The following is a 20438-nucleotide window of genomic DNA, read 5'->3' on the forward strand; positions in this document are numbered from 1 at the left end:
GATCATTAACCTGATCTTTGTGAACAAATAGACTCATCCACATTGCAGAAACTGGAAAGTGAACAATGGTCAAATGATATTTCCCTATGGCACAGCAATATTGCTCTTCTAAGACAAACCATTCTATCTAGAGATTTTCTCCTTTCAGATTATTGGGCTATATACTGTATGTGTGAAACTTCTTGAAAAGTACTGACACATATACAAAACCATTCGATTCAATAGAAACTACTTAAAATTAGCCCAGCACGAAAAACTTCCAACAGCCAGTCTGTGCAAAATCTGGACCACATCACAAAATATCAGAGACAGCCGTTAACAAGGAGTAAAATGGAACTGGCAGTCCAAACGTAAGTTCCCAATGTAGGTCGAAATCAGGGAGACTGTTTAGCAATAAGCAAAGTTCAGGTAGCAATGTTCCTAAGAAGCTATTAGCCCAAGAATTCCAGGTACAAGGTAATTAAGCACAGCACTGGGACATAAAGGCAAACATTGCTGTAATCACCATTAAGTTTTAACTAAAAGAAAGCTAGTAGAAAGTGCAGATTAAAGCACATAAAAGGTGGTATGGCTTTCATTGCACAGGTATGGACACTTTGACTGTTTTGACCCTCCGAGAGATGCCGCAGGGTTAAGATACTGGATTGGGGCCACAGAACCCCAAATTCAAGTCCCACTTGATCTCAAAGCCCAGCTGATGACTTGAGGTCAACCACTTCTCTCTCACATGTCAACCTATCATTTATTTATGCTTTTATTCATTTATTTATATCCCACCTTTATGATTTTCACAAATAACTCAAAGCGATGAACATATCCAACACACTTTTCTCCTCCTGTTGAAGGAGAGGAACTGGCCCAAATTGGCTTGAATTCATGGTCTCCCAGTTTCTAGCCTGGTGCCTTAACCATTTAGCCTGGCTGAGGAATTCTGGGAATTGAAGTCCACAAGTCATAAAAGGGCCAAGTTTGAAGTCCCCTGATTTAAACCAAACTAGCTGAGGATAAAAACGATTGAAGATTTTTAATTAGACCAGGGTTTTTCAAGCTTTTTCGGACTGCAGAACCTGAAAAATATACCCAGAATTCCTGATCAAGAAGCACAGCTCCAAGAATAGAAATTTGACTGCTGCATTGGAGTACTTTTTTTTTCTTTTAATATCTCAGGGAATCCCACTGAGTTTCCACAGAGTTCTAAGGTTCTGCAGAACAAAAGTTTGATAAAAACTCTGATTTAGACCACCTGCAGCTCACGGAGAAAAAGCAGGGCAGAAATGCAGCAAATAAAAATCCTTTTCATTTACTTATTTTACGCACCATATATATATATAAATATATAATATTCTTGAATCCCACTTTATTAATCTAGAGGAATTACTTTCTCCTGGATTTAACAGCTGCACTCTCTCTTCTTCATTGTGGACTAAGGTAATTCAGTTCCCCCATAAAAACCTGAAGGGGAATCTCTGGCATTACTGGTCCTAGGTCCTCCATAGCATCCCTGGAGCAAGTCAGGCCAGGCCAGGGTTAGGCAACCTTGGCTCTTTTATGACTCGTGGACTTCAACTCCCAGAATTCCTGAACCAGCATGGCTGGCTCAGGAATTCTGGGAGTTGAAGTCCACAAGACATAAAAGAGCCAAGGTTGCCTACCTCTGGGCCAGGCCTTCCCCAGGGAATAACTATTTTATTGGCCAGGCTTCAAGTCGGATGCTGCTTCTGTCTCTCCAGGTTCACAGATTGGAGGATGGAAGAGGGAAACAGGAAGCGACAGCAGGCAGGGGTTTTAGTCAGGGGCCTTCATACTTGGCCCTTTTATGACTTGTGGACTTCAACTCCCAGAATTCCTCAGTCAGTGTGCCTGGCTGAGGAAATTCTGGGAGCTGAAGTCTACAAGTCATAAAAGGGCCACGTTTGAAGACCCCTGCTTGTGGAGACTTCAACTCCCAGAATTCCTCAGCCAGGCACGCTGGCTGAGGAATTCTGGGAGTTGAAGTCCACAGGTCATAAAACGGCCAGTTTGAAGACCCCTGGTTTAAGTGTCAGACCGGCCGTGGGATATCAAGTCCAACCTTGGAAGGGAAAGCTCACGAGCAGTGCTTCGGGCCAGACCCTCTTTTTCCACCCGGCCTACCTCGCAGGGCGGTGGTTGCCTTGAGTGAACAGCAGGAACCCCCTTGGGCGCCCATCAGCGTCTTGACTTCCTGGCGAAACGGCGGGAGGAAAATCTAGCAAGCAAAAGAATCGGGGGAAGAGCACCTGCCTCCCCTCAGGAAACCTGCGCCCTCGCAAACACGGCTCGCCGAGGAAATTGGAGGCCAATGACCGGCCGGAGAGGAATTCGACTCGTTGGAGGGGCGAGCAATAGCCCTCGACGGGACGGGCTGCCGCCCCAGCCGCAAGACAACCGGAGGCGCGCTTCTCCTCGCCTCCCCCAGACGGGCCGACTTAGGCCTCGCTCCGCCACTCGGGCCTAACTTTGACAGAGCCCGCCGTTGCCTTGGCAACGGAGCGCTTCTCCGGGCCGCCGGCGCGAGCGGAGCCGCGATTGGCCCGCCGCCGCGCACGTGACCGCGGTCGCGTGAGCCCGCTTGACAAGAGCCCCGACTCGCGTAGCCGCGGGGCCGCCTTCGCCGCGCGCGTGGGAGTGGGGCGCGGGGTGGGTCGGGATGGCGGCCAGGCCGGGCGGGGGGACTGCGTCCCGCGAAGGGCCCGGCGGCGCCGCGTGAGGGGGGGGGCCCGGAGACCCTGCGCCGACCGCCGCGGGCTCGGGAGGCGTGCGCCCGCCGGGCTGCCGGCCGGAGCGCGTGGGGAGGAGAGTCAGTCAGGCGCCGCGAAGTGGGGAGGGGTGAGGAGAGGAGAGGAGAGGAGGAGGTCCCGGCGGAGCCATGGCGAACCCCCTGCGGCCGCCTCAGGAGCTCCCTCAGCCGGGCGGGCGGCGAGCGGCGTCGCGGTGCGGCTGAAGCCCCTCAGCGCGGTTCCTGCCGGGGACAGAGGCCGCCTCAGCCTCCTTTCGGCCCCCGAGGGAGGAGAGTCGCCGCCGTCGTCGCCGCCGCGCAGGAGAAGCAGGAGGCGGGCGGCGCAGCGCGATGAGGCTGTGACGCCTCCCGGGAGGCCATAAGGAGCCGCGGCGGCGGCGGGCGAGGGAAAGGGCGACTCCAAGCGGAGAGGCCGGGGGCCACCATCGGAGGTCGGCGCCCGTGGCTGGATAGAAACGAGGCCCTGAGCCTCCCCGGGGGACCCTTTCCCACCCCTCCCCGCCCGGCCGGTCGGCCGGTGTCTGCCGCGCGGAGCCCCTCCCGCCCGGCGCCCCGTTCAGACGTGCCTGGGTTTGCGCCAGCGCCCGCTCGGGGTCGCGTCGCGTCACGTCTGGACGGTGTGTGTGTGGGGGGGGGGATGTTTTCCTCCTGCTGCTGCTACAGCCAGGATTAAGTGGCGGCGGCGACGCGGCCGGGGCGGCGTGGCGTTTCTCGGGGAGCTGCTGCGCCCTCCCTCTTCTTGCCTTTGATGACGAGCCGCCGCTCTTGCTTGCTGGACGGCCCCGTTCAAAAAAGGATGGTTTAGGCTAGACGCGAGTCAGGGACTCGGAGGAGGAGGAGGAGGAAGAGGGGGAGGTCGGCGCCTGGGAGGCCTCCTCCCGGCGGGCGGTAGAACAGGTAAAACGCCATGGACGGCAGGCTGGGGTGACACTGCCCGAAGGCTCTGGGCTTGGGAGCCTTTCCTTGGGAGGGGGGTGAGTGTGAGTGTGTGTGTGTGTGTGTGTGCAAAGGAGACGGGGTTAGCTTTTGTTGTCTTAAGCTTTTGCCCCGGCAGGTTATAAATAGATCGGTTCAGACGCCGTGTCAAAGGAGGACACCTTGGCAAAGAAGGCAAGCAAGTTCCCGAGAGAGAGAGAGACAGACAGACAGACAGACACACACACACAGACACACAAACTGCCTTTAGCTTCTTCCTCTCCATCCAACTGCTGTTGTCACCACACAATGAATGCCAGGAGGAGGCCCGGGCGCTACCGATTTTTGTAAGCCGCCAAGGAAAAAGGCTGGATTTGTCCCCCCCTTCCCCGTTTTTGGGGAACTCCGACCTCCCCAGGGAAAAAGGAAGAAAACGGGAGGAATCTGCTGGTGGGAAACCACATCAGGGCGAGGGAAGAAAAACAGCTGGTGAAGCAGAAGGACTCTTTTTTTTTTTTTTTTGCTGGGACTTGAGAAGGGGAAGAAAAGATTGGCGTGAAAATGAAGCCGAATCGAGGTAAATTTCTTTAAAAAAAAAAACATCCCTTTCTGGTGTTTTATTGTTGGGCAAGTGGCTTTGTGATGTTACAGCAGTGTTGTTGGGAAATGGTTGGGTTGAGGTCCTAAATCTAAAAAGAAACAGAGGGGAGGGATTTGGAAAGGATCAGGAAGGATTAAAACTTGGAACTGATAGTTAGGATATTGTTCTGACATGTTTTAAGACTGTTGAATGGATCGAAGTTTACTTCAAGAGAGGGGATGTAGCTCATTATTGAAAACACCTTTTGCCTTCTGAGAGAGTAGTTTTAAATGTTAAGTGTTTTTCTTAAGTTACTACCATATAATAAAAATATTTATTATAATCAGGAATTAAGGAGCCAAACCATCTCCTTGTAAGGCACAAATGATGTAGCCTGAAACTAATGCAAAACAGCTAAAGCCTATTTAAATTTCTGTAAACAATTCTGATAGGGTCTTTTTCAGTTTCATCCCTAATTGTGTTTAGAGATAAGCTCAGTAGGACAAACAAACACCAGTTCAGAATTCATACAGCCTTTCTAAGAAATTCCTTATCATTAACTAAATCATGACTGCTAATGTAAAAAAAAAAGCTATTCAGAATTTACTGCTGAAAACTATTAAGTAGACTGAAAAATATTTTCAGGTAACAACATATAGTACTTAATTCTTAGAACTCTGGCATCCAGTTGAATTGAGGATTACATTGTCAATTTAATAATACCCCATATTGGAGCAAAGGGCTGTCTGAACATTTGCTTTAATGTACATTTGTTATTTAGAACCTTAGGCTAACTATGGCAGGATTTACATAATGTGAATGTCCTTGTTTATATGGTTTTAGCTCTTACTAAATTGTGATTCATGATTTAGCATGTTGTGTCTAGTTAGCTAATTATGGTTTGTTCAACAACAAGCTGGTTAAACAAACCTTGGCTTGGACAGTGTTTGAATTCAGTTGCTGAACAGTTTCAGTTAGAATACCACAGATGCTGAGGAAACTTAAGATGCAGAATTGCTTTTTTTAAAATGTAAGTATTTCTGCAGTTGCTTAAGGAGACAGGATACAAGTTAAAACATTTTAGTGTTTTATGGCTGCTTGGAAATTAAAAGAAGTGACATTGATGAGCACAAGTTATTTGAACATGACATTTTTAAATATATGCTAAATCTGGGTTAATCTGATTTATACCAATATTTAGAACTATTTAATCTGGGGTACAGACACTTTGTCAGCTACTAGATGGTAGCAAAGGGTAAACATCTGTTTCTTTGCTGCCAACTGGTGGTCTTATGGATTTTTTCAGCCTGGTTCTGTAACTTGCTAAGTGTCCCTTAGTATTGTGGGCTAAGGTCCCTGTAGGAACAAAATAAAGCATAAAATATACTGATATATACCGGTAGCTGAAGAATTGGCATCTAACTCCTTTCATAGTACAGAAGCTTGATGCATATTTATAAAGTTTAATAATGCACTGCTGTGAGGCAAATGACCTTTTTTAATTAAATATCTCTAAGCAGTCTGTGTAAACCAGTAAGTTAAAAATTCTGATGGTAAATCAATATTTAGCATATTGTTTAAAGAGCTTAATAAATGTAAGATGTATTTTACTTTACTTTTTTTCAAAGCAGATTCAGCCATAGTAAGAACTGTGTTTATCTAATTTAAGCAATGTGGCTGTTACACATCAACCACAGGGGGTTAAAAGTGTGGCCTAAGTGCCACATTTAATATACAGATGCTCTTATGAGGCACAATCATGCAAATGGTTGCTCTGTTCTCTGCAAAGCAGCTGCACTACGGGCAATCACTCAAGTGTGCTATCAAGAGCTTTCACTAGTTGAAAATTAATAGTGAAGGATGCAGGATGAGCAGGGTTTTAAATTGCAGTACAATCTGTTTAATATCAGACTAACAGGAATAAGTACTGTATCAATCTGTAAATGAGATTTCTGTTTGTCTGTGTTAATATATGGGACCTTAGTGATTAATAGCTGCATTGGATTAGACCCAGATTTAATACTAATTAGAGTAGGCCTACTGATGTAATGGAACTTAAATAATTGAGGACACTCAAGTCAGCAAACCAGTTGATGATGGGTGATAAGTTAGATACAAAAGTTAAACTGGTGCAGAGTCCTTGTGTTGGAGGTGTGCTAAGGCAAATCCTGCCAAGGCTGAATATTTCTACATTTCCCTTTGACTTCAGTAAGTGGAAATATCACCAGATGTTTAAAGGTTGAGTAAAGATAAATATCACTGCACTTCGACTCTCTGAAAATGAGATCCAGCATTTTCCCATTGTATTGACCATGAGGCTGTAGTATTTAAAAGACGGAAAATGTAAATATACACACGTGGGAACTGTAATTCTGAGAATATTTCTTTTCAGGGACTGCACTAAAAATGAATTATTACAGAAATGAATAGGTTTTGCAGCTTCTAAATATGTAGTACTTTCAATCAATTTTAAAGAAAATATTTTTAGAATTGGACATAACAAGAGATTATTGCATGGTTGATATTATGAAATGCCTACTTAAAGATAAGACCACTTTCATAAATAACTGAAAGGTGCCAGGCTTGTACTTAGTCCAAAGTGCTTGGGTCGCAACCCCATTTGGGGTCGATTGACCATTTCACGGGGGTCGCCAAGCAAGGCTGTCCGCCATTTTTTCCCCCTTTTTCGGCGGGTGCCTTACCTCCCTTGGGCCGGGCCAGCTGGTGGCCCAGCCGGTGGTCGGCCTACTCCGTCTCTGCTGCTTGCCAGCTACGCCTCGGCCGGCGCAGGGGGTGGCACCACGCATGCGCGGTGCTCCCAGGCAGGGAAAGTCCTCAACTTACGACCGGTTGGGTAGTCCTCGACTTACGACCGGTTTAGTCCTCGACTTACGACCGGTTTAGTCCTCGACTTACGACCGGTTGGGGGTCGCGGCATTAAAAAGGTTGAGAACCACTGTTCTAGAATTTTCCTCCTGAAATGCACTGATTTATTTCATCCCATTCTTAACAATGAATCATTTTAAAAATATCCACTTAACAGTGTTTTGCTGTTAGAATAATACGGCTATCCCATTAATGCCCAGTGCAGCATAAGTTCCATATTGAAAAAATACAGATGACAAAATATTGAGATACAGAATGTGCTGAGATCCTTGCCACTTCTTACTTTCTTAGCAAGGTTATGTTTGTTCTTGACTTACAATAAATAAATCAGAAATCCTGTCTTTGCACACTCCCCTAAATAAACTATGGATAGACCCACCTTGTTTGTTTTTCTGCCTGTGTTCCCAAAGAAAAATAGGGGCAATCCTGTTTATTTAGTAGTAAGCTAGAATTTGTTTCAGTTCTAGTTTACAGGGATATGTGTTTGAAGAGGAGTGTTATCTGCCAGTGCAGGCCCGTAAGGTTTAATTTTCACAGAAAGGGATGCTGGATTTGATTCTGGGAGATGAATAATAAACACAGGTATATGAGTTGTAGATGATGGACTTCCTGTTGAGCAGGCAACATTCCTGCAAAGACCTGTGCTTCTAGTTAGAGATGCCGCAGGTAAATGCAAGGAGGAGACAGCACACTGGAAGTGATGCTGTTTCCTGTTGTATTAGGGAGGCTGTTTTGGCTGTTTTTCTGGCTGTGGAATTGTACTGAGAAATATAGAGGAAAAATCCGTGATGTATGTTTACTTCTATATGAAATGGGATGGATTACACAAGAGAGATTTTAAACTATTAAGGCCCTATAGTAATAGTAATACGCTTTCCAGCCAGTAATACAACTTTGTAGTTGCTTAACAATTGTGCCTTCACATAGGAGCATCTGCCATTGTTATCTGTGAATCTTTGACCTTGACATGGTGTTACATTTTGTTCCCCTGGATTAACTGAGGACTAATCACATCGCCTGCTGTAAATTAACTTTTTTTCTCATTGGGAACTGAGCCATTTTCCTAATCAAAATATATTAATAGAATATACGGTATATTGAATTTGTGTTGTATGTGAAAAGGAACAATTACAATTAAAAATCGTTGATGAAATTGAGCACTAGTGCTGAGTTTTGAGAATGATGCCTGTCCTGATATGTTTTTCCTACTTATTTGCATTTCCTGCTCAGTTTTGCCCTTTTTATAGAGTCACTGTGACCCTGTACTAAGGTAAAAAAATTGTTTTGCACTATGATGCGCTGTCTTGTGCTTATTACACACTATTACCAAATATTGTAAGTCACTCCCTGCATGTTGTGTTGGCAACCTGGATGTTTGTCTTCTGATTCATTTTTTACATTATTTATTTTAACCATTGTTTTGGATAAGAAAGCATTTCAAAGCAGTTGTCTTCATTCTGACACTTGGTTCTAATATAAATGCCTATTAACTTCAAATAAATGTTCTTGAATTGGCAGCATAGATGTAAATTCTATAGAGTGTCATAGCACCTCATATTTTTAAGATCTGAAATGATAGCTTTTAGTCTATCATTTTACATGAAAACGAGTTTTGTAAATTACAATGTTTATTTTTTAAAACAGTTAGATAATCTAAACTTAGTGTCATGTTATGAGCACTGGAAGCCAGTTCTAGTATGGAAGAGAAGAAGAAAGACAAGATTTACTGTAAAGTTTGAAGTCGGGCACGCTGAAGAATAAGATGACAACAAGCACTATATTTAAGCTTTGTATGATATTTTACAGCTTTCCTGAATCCAGAACCTTCTAATAAGATGTGTTGGGTACAACATTTGGGGTTCACTGCTAGTGTAGTCAGCTGTAGATGAATGTACAGGTAGTGCTGGACTTAACAACCACAATTGAACACAAAAAAATATGTTGCCGAGAATTGTTAAGTGAGTTTTGCCCCATTTTACGACCTTTCTTGCCACAGTTGTTAAGCGAATCATGCCACTTGTTAAGTTAGTAACACGGTTGTTAAGTGAATCTGGCTTCCTCATTGACTTTGCTTGTCAGAAGGTCACAAAAGGTGATCACATGACCCCGGGAACACTGCAACTGTCATAAATATGAGTCAGTTGCCAAGAGTGAATTTTGATCACATGACCAGGATGCTGCTGCAACAGTCGTAAGTGTGAAAAATGGTTCTTAAGTCACTTTCTTTCAGTGCTGTTATAACTTTGACTGGCCCGTAAATGAACTGGAAGTCGAGGACTACCTGTATCTAGAAAACATGAGGTTGAGCAAGTTGATCTAAAGTAGTGTTTCTCAATGTTGACCATTTTAAGATGTGTGGACTTCAACTCCCAGAATTCCCCAGCTGACATGGCTGGCTGGGGAATTCTGGGAGTTGAAATCCACACATCTTAAAATGGCCGAGGTTGAGAAACACTGATCTAAAGCAATGCTGCTGAAGAAGCCTGCTTTGAATGGCCACTATTTCTTTCTCTGGAGCAGGGTCTTCAAACTTGGCAACTTTAAGACTTGTGTACTTCAACTCCCAGAATTTCTCAGCCAGCCCTGCTCTGGAGGTTTCTCTCACAATCACTTCTACTGCATTTTGAGAGTATCCTAATAAGAGTTGAAGAAGGAAACACTGATGCCCAGTGCTGTTAGGATATGCTATTGTGTAATGAAAGAGAAGTAAATTGAGGCAGGAGAATGTCGTGATATTCAGGACATACTTGGATATACTTTAGCACAGTGGATCTCAACCTTTTTAATGCCGTGACCCCCAACCGGTCGTATGTCGAGGACCACCCAACCAGTCGTAACTCGAGGACTTTCCCTGCCCGCGAGCGCCGCACATGCGTGGTGCCGCCCCCTGCACCGGCCGAGGCGTAGCTGGCAAGCGGCAGAGACGGCGTAGGCCAACCACCGGCTGGGCCACCAGCTGGCCCAGCCCAAGGGAGGTAAGGCACCCGCCAGGCCCCACGCGCACCAGCAACCCTCCCTGCGCCCACCGGCCTCCCACCCCTGGCCCCCTTTTACTTACATTTTTAGTAGTTGCTCAGCAGGGAGGAGTGGAAACTTCCAGACAGCTCGCCTTCGCTGCAGACAACTTGCAGCACCATTTGCAGAATGGGACTTTTGGCGGGCTCAGCAGGGCAGAGACAGCCTGGACAATTCCTATTGGCTTTTGAAAGTCAATAGAATTAGACTCTATTCAAGAGAGTCTATTCTATTGGCTTTCAAAAGCCAATAGAATAAAAGGGAGGAGCACAGCTAAGGAAAAGGGGAGAAAAATGGCGGACTGCGTTGTTTGGCGACCCCCGTGAAATGGTCGTTCGATCCCAAATGGGGTCCCGACCCATAGGTTGAGAACCGCTGCTTTAGTACTTAAGGGTTACAGCAAGGAAAGTGAAGCCAGAGTAATTTTGAGTTATTGAAAAGAATAGCCTGGTACAGAAATGCGGTAAATAAACTGTCTATCAATATTCAACCCAAGATTGAGAAGAGCTACAAATATGTACAGTATATTGGAGTATGGTATTGTGCAGATTCATAGCTTGCTTTCTCCTGAAGATTTAAACATCACAATTTTCCATGTTTCCCAGCTCTATAATCAACTTTTTTTTGAGGGGATTTGCCAATAGAAAAGTGATCCAGTATTTGGGGTTTTATGTTGTTGTTATGTTTCAAACCTTTGCATTTGTCTGGCTGCTTCATTGGTTAAGTGATCTTTTGTTTTCTAAAACACACCGAATGTTAAATGAAGTTTATGCCTTAATATACTGTATGAACCTATCTAATGGCTGATTTTGTGATTATTTTTTTTACGTAATTATTGTGAATGAAATTATTAAGTAACTCCATGGTTTTGTCATAATGCAGTCCTTTGATCAAGGAACACTGAAACCAAGTGGGACTCGAATCGAGTGATGTTGGGACCCATTTCAGGCTGTTAGTCTGAAATTGCCTGTTTTAAAAATCTTAGAAAAATGCAAATGTTAAATTATCCAGCTTTCCCAATTGTGTCTTTTGTACATACAGTGCCTAGTATTAACAAACAGTTTAGTATTCTCTACAAGGAAACTTGCAGATGTGCCATCTCTATTTCCAGCATTTTGGGTTTGAAGGCGTGTTCCTTGTACCACAATTATTTGCCAGTGATGATTCTTAATGGAGCAGAACTGAATATTGAACATTAGTACAAAATCATATTTAGGAAATGTGGAACAGAATAATTGCTATCTACTTCAGTATAATGCTCAGACTGTTCCAGTATAAGACAGACAAATTACGGATGCATGCATACTGTGAAAGATTTGTAGCTGCTCAGGTATGCTTTTTGAAATACTTGGAATGAAAGAAATCTTAAGTTGTTACTTTCCTTTGGTAACTGTTTTTTTTCTCATTCATCTGCTTGCAATATCACTGTAGCATCCTAACAAAAGTTGCTACTGTAGCAATTAATGCAATTAATAGCAAGTATTTAGAGCAGTGGTTCTCAAGCTGTGGGTCGGGACCCCATTCGGGGTCGAATGACCATTTCATGGGGGTCGCCAAACAACGCAGTCCGCCATTTTTTCCCCCTTTTCCTTAGCTGTGCTCCTCCCTTTTATTCTGTTGGCTCTTGAATAGAGTCTAATTCTATTGGCTTTCCAAAGCCAATAGGAATTGTCCAGGCTGTCTCTGCCCTGCTGAGCCCGCCAAAAGTCCCATTCTGCAAACGGGGCTGCACCAGTTGAATAGTCCTCGACTTATGACCGGTTGAGTAGTCCTCGACGTACGACCGGTTGGGGGTCGCGGCATTAAAAAGGTTGAGAACCACTGCTTTAGAAGCATTTAGTATTTTAAAAGAATACTAAATGATCTCGGGGGGGTGGTGGTGAAAAAATCTATGTGGTTGCTAACAGTTGACACTGATTTGATGGCATGTAATCAATAGATATATTTCAGATTCACTAAAATACAGATCTAGCTAGAGGTAAAGACTTGGGGATTTTTTTTTCCTGATTGAAAAAGATACAGCATGAAAGTTAGGTTAAATTTTTTTTCCCTTAGTCATGGCTTCACATGTTGTGTGACCCTAACTATTGTGGCTAATTAACCATGGTTGACGGTTCAGTGAACTATGTGGGTTATTCCAATTCCACATCATTCGGTGAGTCATGATTAATCCGGCTGTATCTTACGGGTTGATGTAGTGTAGTACAACAACTGCACACTTCATTGCATCAGAAAGAAACCCACTTCCAAAAATCCAGAAGAGTTTCAGTCCATTTCTTCTCAATCAATATGAGCAATATCATTGGCTTCTTAGTTCATTTTCCTCCGACCTTCTTTTCTTTGCTTCAAAATGTTCTTGTTTGTGGAATATTTTCTCCTTTTTTTATGCCTGCTGAGTGCGAGAATATCTAGAACATGCTGCTCCCTTGTCTTCTTAGGGTTATGCCTGATTTGGGTTAAGTAGACATCAAAATAGTAGCTATCAGCATTTCTGTTCTTCAATAAAACCTGTAAAGTTGCACAGATTGCCAGCAAAACAATTTTCAAGATAAGTAGCCTGGTTCAGACTACTGTAGATTTCAGAGGATAGTGCCATATTTAAAAAAAAAAAAAAAAAAAAAATTTAAAGGGGCCAGGGACGAATCGCAGCCTTCAGGGCTGCCACATTGAGGGTGTCCTGCTGCTTGTTGTTCTGCTTTTTCTTTTCTCTCCTCTTGCCCAAACACAGCTGGGTTCACAAGAGGCGAAAAGAAAACATGATACTTCTGCCAAAGAGACAGGAAACTGTAGTAGCCTTGTGAGCAGCGAAGGGTTGAAGCACGGCCTGCCGTCCAATCAGCGGAGAGCTCTGTTGCTATGTGCACACTTTTCTCTGCCTTCTTTGTGGAAAAAATGTCTTGCACAGAAAGGCTGAATATGTACCCAAAGCTGAACATTTTTGTGTCCGCCACTGCAGACATCTGGATCCTCGCGATACTGACACTGTAGCCCCTGTGTTGCCAGGGCACCTTCTGTCCCACCACGATTCCAGTATGGTTTACGGTGGAAACAAAGGGCTGATCCGAGAAGGTGTGTAGTCAAAAAGAAATAATTCTAAATGCTGAAATGCTCTCCGAGTTGTTTTATGAACCCCAGTGTTTGTTTATATGTGTGTCTGTTTGTTTCTTTCCTTCTTCGGCTGAGCTGGTGTGACTCATAGGCTGTAGCTTCTTTGTCTACATAAAACATAATACACATGGATCCTTTTTGCCAGTTTTTAAGCTCATTTCTGAGGACAAAGAATAAGGAAAAGAGTTAAAGGTTGTTGATTCTGAACAAAGGAAGAAGGAGAAATGGTAAGAGGGGAGAGAGGTGGTCAAATTCTGCTAGGTGTAGCATTTCACAAAGGAATAAAACACTTTGGTGAAGTTGAGCTGGGTGCTGATTATTGAATAGCACCACAATTGATTTCACAGCCTACCGTTGTGTAAACCCCACTGAAATGAGAGCATCACCCACTAAGGTGGTATTTTGAATTGCTACGGTGTTCTCTGTTCCTGTAGTGTTCTAGAGATAATACCTGTTCAAGTACATTACTTTTGGAATATCAAATCTTCTTGGGTTTTTCTTTTTCCTTATCATATATGGATTTATGATGAGCGCAGGTCACACTTGCCTTATTTACTGGTAAAATGTAACAGTAATTGACCATATTCTTTTGTGTGTATAGGTAAAATTTCATACAAAGCCTGAAGAAATTATTACTGCTTTCAAAAAAAATCATGTGTTACAGTGGTGAATTCAGAGTTTTGTTATTAAAGCAAAAAAAGTTGTATACAATTACTTAAAGGATTTATGGTCATGACTTGAAATCAGACTAGTGGTATGTATTTTTTTTAAGTTACTATTCAACAAAGGGTGGAGGAAATGAGGAAACACACACACACAAAAAAACCTAACACATCAACCTTTCCCTATTGCACTGTACAGGAGACAAGGTTTTCAAAGAAATGGGAGGGGGGGGGAACCTCACAATTAGCTGATTTCCACTGCATATTCAACATCTTAATAGCTCAAAAGGTATAGATAACTGATTTAAGCAAATCATTCTAATCATTGTTTACATGTTTGATGGAGAGAGTGTGAGAGAAGAATATTTCCATTGGACTCTTGTGCTTCATGTTTAGAAAAATACTATGCTTTAATTAGAAATCTCTGGGGTAGCAGAGATTATTGAAAGCAATTTCCATTCAAACTATCCTAGTACCATTATACATAAATATGCCCTTTAAATCTATTTATGCTTTTGTTGTAGAGACAAATTTATTGGCTTGAATTTCTCAGGTTTTAGCAGTTACTTTGCAAACGTAAACATTTAATAACAGTTGTGGAGAGAAGCTATGGAAAACTTGAGAATGTTTAACCTTAGTCATAGCCGATGGTATCACATTACTGAAATCTTTCCAGTGCAATGTAAAAATTCAGTAATATAATGGTGAGAAATTAGTCACCCTCTGGATGGCATTGGCATAGTCAGTAGTCCAGGATGCTGGGAGTTATAGTTCAATAACATCTGGAGGCAAAATATTATTCCTACGTATACCAGTGTAGGAACAGTCTTGGTTCATTTGAGTGGATGTTTTCTTTTCCATGCAGAGAGGTATTGCTCATGTATAAATGAGTTGAATTCCACTGGAATAAGAATTATTTCTGCATATGTGTTACTGTTTGCCCATGTTGCTAAGTGAGTTATGGTGTCCGTGAAATAGATGGTTGAGCATGATGGATAAATTCAGTCTAAAAGCAAGGGTCTTCAAACTTGGCCCTTTTATGAGTTGTGGACTTCAAAAGTAAGCAGATTGCGTCTCTTTCTTCATGTTGTCAAGGGGGTCGTTGTTACCTAGATGTGGTCACCAAGAATTTATTCTTTACAAGATAAAAATAGCATGTGTAGCAGTGTAAAATCTTTTAAGAGAACATGGTTGAGTTTTCACTGAAGAAAATTAAATGTAGGAGTATGCACACTTGAAACTATTTGTACTGTTGTTTATAAAATTGCACCTTTTCTTTTCTCTGTTAAGACACCTTAGATGAATACTTTGAATACGAAGCGGAGGAATTCCTTGTCAACTTGGCCCTGTTGATTACTGAAGGCAGAACACCCGAATATTCAATTAAGGGCAGGACTGAAGGCTTCCACTGCCCTCCAGCACAATCAAGTCAACCAACAACAACTAAACATGAATGCAGTGACAGATTGGCCCAGGTATGATGATCCATGCTTATGATGGTTGGTAAGTTGGTTCTTCTGGAAAATCAGCATTAGATACTATAACGTGACATCAATGACGCATTTACCAGCCCAACTGTGCTTAATCTCTGTTTATGTTAGGCAAGCAACCACCTTTAGAATGTATTTACTTTAGAAAGTAAATACTTTTGATTATTGGTCTGCCAAATTAATTTTTTGTACGTTATAATGGGGCCAACTGGATTAAGTAGAAACTCCTGGGTTTGATACATGGAGTTACCTCTCAGAAATGCATTACGGACCTCGTTTTCATTTTGCGTTATTGGTTTCAAAAATTCTATTTGGTTTTTACCCAGGCGGATGTCAGTGTAACTTTAGCTTGTTTGATTCTTTTGTTCAAGTGCCGTCAAGCTAGGCTTACCCGATCTGAAGTTGCCTTGCTGTGGAAGAAAAATATTCCTATTATGATAGAAGTGATGCTACTTCCAGACTGCTGCTATAGCGATGAAGGACCCACGACTGAAGGGAATGACTTAAATGATCCTGCAGTCAAGCAAGATGCGCTGTTGTTGGAAAGATGGATTTTAGAGCCAGTTCCACGGCAGTAAGTTTTTTGTTTTTGTTTTATTGTGAGAGTTGGTCTGGATTGAAGCTTACAACCATCTTCCAATTAGGTCAACTTATCCCCTAGCACAGCTGTCCCCAACCTGTTTAGCTCCATAAACTGGCAACGCAATGGTAGTGATGGTGGGGGGGGGAAAGAAGGGGATGGTTTTGCAACCTAGTTCCTGAGCATGTGCAAATAAAACTTGGCACACTTTCCCGCCACTTGTGCGGACTGCTACCTGGCCATGGATTGCTACCAGTCCACAGACCAGGGTTGGGGGACCCGTGCCCTAGCAGGATCCAGAAAAGAGAGCCTTGTCTGCTGTTGCCTTTGTCCTCTGGAGTATGATTCCTTGGGGAATCATAGGGCTCCTAGAACAAGCTTTAAAGAGTTGGCTCTTTCCTTAGGCTTTAGTTAATGTCTGGTTTGGAGGTAGACTCATTTTTTTTGTTTTCAGTTTGCTCTCTCTAGCTTAATATCTTTTATCAGTTTTCATTGTGAAACCTCCCCGAATCATTTTGGAATGGGGGAGAATAGAAAGTTGATGAATGGAGGAATGGTTAACTGAATTCAGATAAAATGACTATGTAACAGACACTACTACTAAGGCAGAATCTGCTTTTTTTTTTTTCTTCAAATTTTGTTTATTCACTTGAATAGGCAGATAGCGTTTTCCACTTTCCAGCAGCATGTGGTCCCATCTTGAAATTGCTGGAAGCTAATTGCCCCATACGGAGAAAAGTCGGTACTACCATAACATATTCTAGATTAAAATTATGTTTCATAATTTGAGTCAAAATGAACGCTCAGAGACTACATGAATGCACCCGTGCAGTTTTCTTGGCGGTGAAAAGAAACAAAATGGTCATAAATGATTTGGTGATGGGGAATACACTCCTACTTTTATCTGGGGCGGGGGCGGGGGAGTAATTGCATTCAACTACCCTGTTCTGCCCTTTCTTTGTATTTTTCACCAGTGAGCATATTTTCTCTTTTGGTATATTTTTAGAACTGGTGATCGATTTATTGAAGAGAAGACCCTCTTATTGGCTGTCCGCTCTTTTGTGTTCTTTTCTCAGTTAAGTGCTTGGCTGAGTGTGTCACACGGAGCCGTGCCTCGTAATATTCTTTACAGGTAAGCTTTTGTCGGAAAGCCCCACCTGTTCCTTCCCAGCAGCTTGTGAAGATGAGAAGCATGCTTTTAATATGTTGCTTCTGATTTAATTAGTCTGCTTGATCCCATTTAGGGGAGATTGAGTTTTATTTTATTTTTGTTTAAAAAAACTTTATTTTAGATTGTGTGCCCAAAGCTCAGGAACTAGAACATGCTCTAAATCAGTGGTTCTCAACGTTTTTAATGCTGCGACCTCCAACCGGTCGTAAGTCGAGGACTACTCAACTGGTGCAGCACCGTTTGCAGAATGGGACTTTTGGCGGGCTCAGCAGGGCAGAGACAGCCTGGACAATTCCTAATGGCTTTTGAAAGCCAATAGAATTAGACTCTGTTCAAGAGAGTCTATTCTATTGGCTTTCAAAAGCCAATAGAATAAAAGGGAGGAGCACACTAAGGAAAAGGGGGGGGGAAAATGGCGGACTGCGTTGTTTGGCGACCCCCATGAAATGGTCATTCGATCCCAAATGGGGTCCCGACCCACAGGTTGAGAACCACTGCTCTAAATTAAGACTTGAGCTGCTTTGACATTGTTATCCTGCTTTTAATTTTTCAGAGTGAGTGCCGCTCACGTGGATTTGCAGTGGGCGTTTTCCCAGACACCAACAGAACATCTTTTCCCTGTCCCCAACGTTTCTCACAATGTGGCCTTGAAAGTCAGTGTCCAATCTCTGCCCAGACAATCGAACTACCCAGTCCTGACCTGCAGCATCCATGCCAACTTCGGCTTCTATGAAAAGAGAGGAGAAGAGAATAATGTACATCAGCACTGTGATTCCATTAAGACCGAACAGTCCAGTGTGCCCAACTCACAGCGTTCTTGTGCCAAACTGATGTGGGCTGAAAGCGTGCTGGGCATAAAACAAGGCCCTGAGTTTAACCCTGCTGTCAGAAACCTGAAATTGTATCCATTAGCTGGCCTTGGATCTGACTTTGGATCGTTAGAATCGAAAGTTCAGGGCTACACAGAGAGGAGGGCGCTGTTGCCAGAAACACCAGCGAGAGCTTTGAAATCATCCTGCTTGGCTGATACCCATGGCCATAATAGCAGCTCTTCCCGCCAGTCATTGGGAGATTCGATTCCTTTGATAGGCTCTTTACTCCAAGAGCGCCATGAAGTTATAGCAAGGATTGCTCAGCATCTCATTCACTGTGATCCGGCAGCTTCCCCCATCACGAGGAAGGCTTTTAGTACCAGTGATACCGGTGTGGCAAACGCCAAGGCTCTACAACATGCCCCTGTAGAGAAAAACCTGCTGAAGAAAGGAAAGGAATTGTCCTCCCTTGCTGCTAACTTGGAACACAACTCTTCAGAAAATGTTGGGAAAGCCCAAATAATACCAGAAACACCCTTGTCTCCCTCCCACGCTCCCCCGAACCAGTGTTTCCGCCAGGCGAGAGAGGAAACCAACCCTCTCATAAGCTCTCTACTTCAAGAGAGGCAAGAGGTTATCACAAGGATTGCCCAACACTTGATTCATTGTGATCCACCGCCCTCCCAAGGTGCACCTCCTGTGTTCAGTTTTCATGACGTTCCTGCCGTTAATCCAAAGGCTTTTCACAGTTCCTGTGAAGAGGACAGCCTGCTGAAGAAAAACAAGGAAGCCCCTTCCGATTCCTCCTCACATTCTAGATTGGCTTTCCCAGCAGATGACCCCAACGCAAAACTTAAAACACCAGCAACCCCGTTGCATTCGCTTAGATGTGAGGTAGACCAGAATGCATCTCCCAGCTTCAGAAGAAAACTGCTGCCAGCAGAGACCAATGAAGTAGTCCAAAACACATTTCGCCAGTCTCCTCCCAGTAGAAGTAAAAGTCCTCTAACTTGCATGGCCCAATCATGTAGCAAAGAAAGTTATAAATCAGAATTGACAGATAAATTGGAGTCTGTACTTTCTGGTTGTCCCCATAAACCTCAAGTCGGAAAGAGAGGCACCACCAAGCCGTGTTCACATGTCAGATGTAGTAATGAACTGGTTTGTAGAAGTAAATTTAAGGACAGGGCGATCTCTTGTGAAAATAGCGACCCACACTGTTCAAATAATCCCCAGGTGGATCAGCACAGAATACTTGAAAATGTCAAAGCAGCTACAGTTTCCGCCTCGGAGATCTGGCACAAATATACGTCCAGGCACTTAAATAAAGACTCCAAAGAGCCAAATGTCTCTGAACAAAACTCTCAGCTCACTAGTATTGAAAACTATTTACATAAAGACCATGACATTTTCAAATGCAAAAATAAACAAGACAGGGCGAAAAATGCCAACGATGAGAACGACTATGAGGTGCAGAAGCATTGTCAGAAGAAGCCTGTGGAAGATACCTTGGCTGCCTTTTTTGAACAAAGGAAGAACGCAGAGGTGCTGGTGAGTGATGTTTAATTCACATACGGTCAGTCTCTGTTGTATGTTCCTCCCTTAAGCATTGAAGATGACTCAGGAGAAAGTTAATCTCTGCCTTTGTAGTTTTGCTTGTGTGTATACACATACATATTCAAAATGACAGGACCCAGAGAAATAATTGTAACATGAGGAATAAGAAAGTTCTTTGGCACCCTTTTCTGGCCAATGCAGTGTTAATTATTTGCTGGAGATGATTTTTCTTCCTTTTGACTTGATATTTTAGCCATGCCTATTTCTGTAAAATGGGTGACTGAAATCCTTTTACTTTACACTATTTTTTTTGTTTATGAAAGTGAATGTTCATAAATGCTTTATAGGATTAGGTAATATGTGTAGAGTGTATGCAGGAAATTTGTGACTTGGCTACTCTGCTACTGAAAGACGATTGCATTAAGTCAAAAATTACTATAAATGTACTTCGGATCTCATGGAAAAATATCCCGGCCCATGGAATTTTTTCATCTTCACTTGGCAATCCTGAACATCATGCTCTCTAATGGATACTGGAATTTAAAGCATCCCTATTTCTCTGGTGATGAGAACAGAAATTATCCAGCATGTCTTTTATATTTGAATTAAACTATCAATTGGTTTCCTTACATATGTGGTGGCAAGGTTCTACATTTAGGCAAGAAAAACCAAATGCACAGGTATAGTATAGGGGGTACCTTGCTCAATAGTAGTAACTGTGAGAGGGACCTCAGAGTCCTAGTGGACAATCACCTAAATATGAGCCAGCCGTGTGCTGCAGCTGCCAAAAAAGCCAACACAGTGCTGAGCTGCATTAACAGAGGGATAGAATCAAGATCACGTGAAGTGTTGATACCACTTTACAAGGCCTTGGTAAGGCCACACGTGGAACACTGCATCCAGT

At 43.2% G+C, this 20438-nt stretch overlaps 1 protein-coding gene across 5 annotated transcripts in view; it reads left to right on the forward strand.

The window, feature by feature from the left end:
• Positions 1-2699: 2699 nt before the first annotated feature.
• FAM214A (family with sequence similarity 214 member A) overlaps positions 2700-20438 on the forward strand; it is a 28166-nt gene continuing 10427 nt past the window's right edge. The window contains exons 1-6 of one of the 5 annotated variants that reach the window (XM_039339581.1): positions 2700-4250; positions 13111-13223; positions 15215-15399; positions 15786-15988; positions 17001-17126; positions 17719-19528. In XM_039339581.1, the coding sequence (XP_039195515.1) occupies positions 13187-13223; positions 15215-15399; positions 15786-15988; positions 17001-17126; positions 17719-19528 (2361 nt within the window). In that variant the 5' untranslated portion in view covers positions 2700-4250; positions 13111-13186. Of the gene's footprint in view, positions 4251-13110; positions 13224-13245; positions 14017-15214; positions 15400-15785; positions 15989-17000; positions 17127-17718; positions 19529-20438 lie in introns of those variants that run through there. The other 4 variants (XM_039339584.1, XM_039339583.1, XM_039339585.1 and 1 more) reach the window with 4 other exon arrangements.

The sequence above is a fragment of the Crotalus tigris genome, unplaced genomic scaffold, assembly GCF_016545835.1.
Source record: "Crotalus tigris isolate CLP2741 ecotype Arizona unplaced genomic scaffold, ASM1654583v1 scf7180000017735.2152567, whole genome shotgun sequence".
In the NCBI taxonomy this organism is placed as follows: domain Eukaryota; kingdom Metazoa; phylum Chordata; class Lepidosauria; order Squamata; family Viperidae; genus Crotalus; species Crotalus tigris.